General features: G+C 38.1%; 1 protein-coding gene across 1 annotated transcript; it reads right to left on the reverse strand.

The window, feature by feature from the left end:
• Positions 1 to 264: 264 nt before the first annotated feature.
• On the reverse strand, positions 265 to 1,107 carry LOC124886382 (receptor-like protein Cf-9 homolog). The gene is made up of 2 exons (XM_047394387.1): positions 687 to 1,107; positions 265 to 493 (listed from the first exon to the last, which is right to left on the reverse strand). Exons 1-2 carry the CDS (start codon positions 952 to 954, stop codon positions 456 to 458), a joined length of 306 nt encoding a protein of 101 aa, XP_047250343.1. The 5' UTR covers positions 955 to 1,107; the 3' UTR covers positions 265 to 455.
• Between the last annotated feature and the right edge of the window lie 3,804 nt (positions 1,108 to 4,911).

The raw sequence follows: 4,911 nt of genomic DNA on the forward strand, positions 1-4,911 counted from the left end.
ATCATTTAGTATTTTCTTATTTTTTCAAAAAAAAAAATATTCTCTGAACTTTTTATCAATATGAGGAGATCTTAGTACAATTTATATAGAGTACTGATTCTATTATCCATACGAAATGTGGTCAACGAGAATTAGTTATTGAGGACAGACAAACCGGTAACTCCAACCAGAAAGTTGAAAATCTGTTGGAATGCCAACGCCAAAAAACCCACAACATATGCTTCAACAATGGAAAATGCAGACCATATTGCTTGTGATTAGGCTGAAATTATTACTACAACAGATTATATAGCAACCAATGATAGATGTTGGGCTACTATCTGTACAAGAACAACTTCAAATAAATGAAAACAATTCAGGCAGAGTCTCCAATTTCACAAAAAAAAAAATCACGGTCTTTATTCATGGAGTAACAAACACTTTGGAAAAGATCACAATCTATGAAAGATGAAGGGTTATATTTGCATCACCGGCGGCATATTAGACTTAAATCCTGCAATTTCCAAAAATGAAGGATTAACGTTAAGATCTTTAAGGATGAAACGTAATGTTACGAAGGATAGAGATTAAGTTGAATACCTGCAAGTTAAAAACTAATATCTTATCTTGTGCCTTTTCATTCTTGTAACAATTTTGTGTAAAACCTAAATACATCAAATCAAGATGCGTCAAGATAGATAACTCACCGAATTTAGGTGAAATGAGCGACCCAGAAAAATCATTATAAGACAAATCAAGCCGTTTGAGATTGGAGAGCTGAAACAGTCTACTGATGGTATGAAATTTGCCTTGAAGTCCGCTGCAAGAGAGGTCGAGCTCAATTACTTGTCTTGTCGTGTTATCACAATGAACTCCATCACATGAGCAACAATCTTTGCTCTCGTTCCATGAAAGAGTTTTAGTATTAGGAAATCCACAGATATCAGAACATGTGCTTGAAATGCAGAAGAGCATGGGCTTGATGTTTGGGGCACAAATGAGGTAAGGATGAGGAGAAAGCAAGTTGACAGAGAAAGGGATATAGCATAAAAAATAGTACAAGTTTTACACAGTCCATTGCTGCACTAAAATGATCAAAACTAATTAAGTTGGTAGAGATGAAATCAAGAAATGTTTGCTTTGTGTGTGTATTCAATAATTTTGATGAGGTATATATAGTGCAAAAATGGAAATCATTTGATGTGTCACACAAATGAATGCAGGAAACTATCATAATCAAGTCAATGCATTTTGTCTGTTTCACAAAGATGTCACAAAAATGTCTTTGTTTTGGTTCCCTTAACAACCCTCCAACAAACAAACACACACAACTTTCCCTTTCTATTAACAAAAAAGAATCACTTTTCTTTTATTCTTAACTTCCTTTCTTCTCACGATACACATGTAAACATATTCACCTTGTGTTTGTTAACAGATTCAAATTTTAAGAAAAGAATGAGACTTTGTTCCAATGAATATATCAAGCTCAATTCAAATGTTTATTTAAATAGTAAAAGTTATCATACTATGTAAAAAAATAATAATAATCAGAAATTAACATCCTGCTTTTTTGGGGTGGGGACTTTCTCTGGACCTTCCCTTTTCTTTTCTCTGGAAAAAGAACACCTCGAATTTGATGAAACCATTTTTCCAAGAACGTGTTTAGAACATGGAGTGGGGACCCTACCAGACTGTCAGTTTCTTAGGAGAAAGAAAAGTCTACAAGAGTGATAATTGGTGTAGACCTTGAATTCTTGAAAAGTCTTATGCTTTGTGCATTTTTTTTAGATAAATAACCCTCTACACACACCACACCACACAAACTTAATTGGTTAGGATAAGAGTTTTACTTGGTGTATAGACCTTGACAACAACATTTCAAGTGTGCCAGCTCTGAAGAATATAACTTTATATCATAGGAATAGTGTAAAGGCAGAGTAAGTGCTGATAGAAGAAGATGTTTTATTAATGAAGAATAAAGCATATTAAATAGAGTTACATATAAACTAAGATGAGTCCTAAAATAACTAAGCTAGTCCTAAATAAACAGAAAGACTGACTAATATTACACGTGATGTTTCAATACGCCCCCTCAAGTTAGGCGATGAGTCACTAAGCCTAACTTGAATACATTCTTCCCAAAAGCAGGCTTAGGCAGTTCCTTGGTGAGGGTGTCAGTGATTTGATCAGCAACATGAACATGAAAAACTCAAACCTTTTTGATGTTGACATGGTGGCGAACAAAGTGAAAGTCCACTGTAGAATGTTTCACTTTGCTATGGAGGACCAGATTTTTACTCAGGAATGTGGCTCCAAGATTGTAACAATAAATGGTAAGCATTTGATGTACTGGAAAGCGCAGATAAATGAGGAGATTGGTCACCCACAGGGTTTCAGAAAGAGCATTATCCACTGCCCTATACTCAGACTCAGTGGAGAAGCAAGAGACTGTATTTTGCTTCTTTGAGGACCAACTAATCGGATTATATTGCCTTGCATAACCAATATATGTGAGTGGGTTTGTCATCATTAGTGAAACCCAGAGGTTGTGCCATGTACACCTCCTCGTCCAGGTGAGAGTCCAGTTATGGCGAAGTACCACAGAAAGAATTATTATGACCGTGGTAGGCTTGACGACTAGGCTGAAAGTTGCGTGGAAGTCAATGCCCGCCCTTTGAGTGAAGCCTTTCGCAACCAGTTGTGCTTTATACCAATCAATAGACCCATTTGCTTTCCTTTTTATCCTGAAAAGCCATTTGCAGAAAACAATATTTTTAGTTGGGTCAGGAGGAACAAGTTCCCAAGTCTGGTTTTTAATTAAAGCATCAAGTTCCTGTTTCATCGCTTCACGCCACTCGGGATGTTTTTGTGCTTGTTCGACAGTGGTAGGTGTGGTGGTAGGGTTCAATTTAGCCAAGTAATCAAAAATTTGTTTGGGTTTGGTGATATTATTTTGGGAGCGAGTGACAACACGGGTAGGAGGAGAGGGACATTTAGGAGATGAGGGAGCGAGCTCCAACTCAGGGATAGGACGAACTAGCTGATGAACCATGGGTGTAGATGGAATTGTGTTCCTGCGATGATAAACAAGGAGCGGATGGGAGCTATAATTTGTGTTTGTGGGTATATGCGTTGGTATATTTGTAGGGAGAGTTGGTGGTGTGAGCTGTTGGGTAGTAGGGTGAGAGGATTCTAGGAGCCTTGGAATTGTAGAAGATGAGGGTGATAGAAATTTACCTGGGAAAGGAGAAGATGCATCCACCGTTGGTTCACTGTCGGAGTTTGATTGTGAGAGTGAGTTGGCCTGTAACTTTGCGGGAGAAGGAGAATATACTGAGCGAGGCTCTACAGGTGTTTGGGCATCTATTTATAATGGAATTGGAAGCTCCATAGTTATGGTAAGTTTGGGTGTGGGATCAGAAGAATTTAAAACCTTGATATTGTCCCATTTTAGGTGAGGTGATTTGATGGAAATATTGGAGAACATGGTTTTGAAAGGAAAAACATTCTCAATAAATTACACATCGCGAGATAAATATACCTTTGTGGAAATTGGGTCAAAACACTGGTGATAGTGATGAGATAAGGAAAATCCGTGGTAGACACACGGGGTGGATTTTGGTTCAAGTTTATTTTTGGAGTATGGTTTAAGCCATAGATAGCATAAACAACCGAAAATTTGCAGGGAGCTATAATCAGGCAATTTTCCAAGTAGACGTTGGAATGGGGATTGGTTATCTACTTGAGAAGTGGGCAAACGGTTAATGAGGTAGACCGTGTAATGACACACGAAATACCAAAATTGGGGAGGAAGGGACATCTCATGTAAGAGCGTTCTTGCAGTTTCGACAATATGGTGATGTCGTCGTTGTTCTGCAAGTGCAACTCATTGAGGTGTATATGGTGGAGTAGAGAGGTGCTCAATTCCGTGAAGTGAGAGATAAGGGTCAAGACTTTTATATTCTCCTCCACGACCAGTGATAAAATTTTGGTGTCAAAATGCTTTTCCATCATAGGATGGAATTTTTGGAAAATCTCTTTGACCTCACTTTTATTTTTTAATGTATAGAGCCAAGTATATTTCGTATATTGATCAACAAAAATACAATAATACAATTTCTTGTCAAGAGATAAGACTGGTGAAGGCCCCCATAAATCACTAAAGATTATTTGAAGTGGTTTAGAGCTACACAATGATAATTGAGTAAAAGGATGCCGATGAGCTTTATTAGATAAGCAAGAATTACAATAAAAAGGTTTGTCTCGCTCATGAAATGGTAGCGAGAATTTATTTAAAATAAACCTAAGAACTCTAAAGTGGGGATGACCCAAACGTTGATGCCAAGTAGTGAAAGGAGTAGATGTGGCGGTCATGTGAGCTTGGGGATGTGAAATAGGCCTCTCATACAGTCCATTGTTGGTCCGACCGTGCACCAGTGGTTTCCGTGTTTTCAGATCCTTCACAACAAAGTTAAAGGGAAAAAATTCAATGGACTTTGAATTGTCTTGACAAAATTTTAAAACAGAGAGAAGTTTGCATTTAATAGATGGGGCACAAAGAGTGTGAGATAGCTTAAAAACATTATTTGATGCATTTAACTGAGTAGAACCAGTGTGAGAGATAGGAATTTTGTTACCGTCACCCATGGAGACATCCTCGTTACCGTGGTGTGGTTGTAGGTTGTGTGGCTCTGTGGTGATGTGATGGGTGGCTACGGAGTCGACTATCCAAGGGTTAGTGGCAGCAGTAAATCCAGCAGCATAGTTGGCTTTGGCCTCAAAGTGATTATGAGACTTCAAACGACAAACATTGGTGGTGTGACCAATCCTATTGCATAGTTGACATCGAGTAACAGTCTTTGGATTAGAGTTGGACTGCCACTTTGGATTGGAGTTGGACTGCCACTGTGATGTAGTGTTCAGACGTGAATT

The sequence above is a fragment of the Capsicum annuum genome, chromosome 8 (genome assembly GCF_002878395.1).
Source record: "Capsicum annuum cultivar UCD-10X-F1 chromosome 8, UCD10Xv1.1, whole genome shotgun sequence".
NCBI classification, from domain to species: domain Eukaryota; kingdom Viridiplantae; phylum Streptophyta; class Magnoliopsida; order Solanales; family Solanaceae; genus Capsicum; species Capsicum annuum.

Coding starts and splice junctions, on each gene's coding strand:
- LOC124886382 (XM_047394387.1), bottom strand. CDS start 954: ATGCTCTTCTGCATTTCAAGCACATGTTCTGATATCTGTGGATTTCCT. Junction 494..686: donor GCTCATTTCACCTAAATTCG/GTGAGTTATCTA, acceptor TGGAAATTGCAG/GATTTAAGTCTAATATGCCG.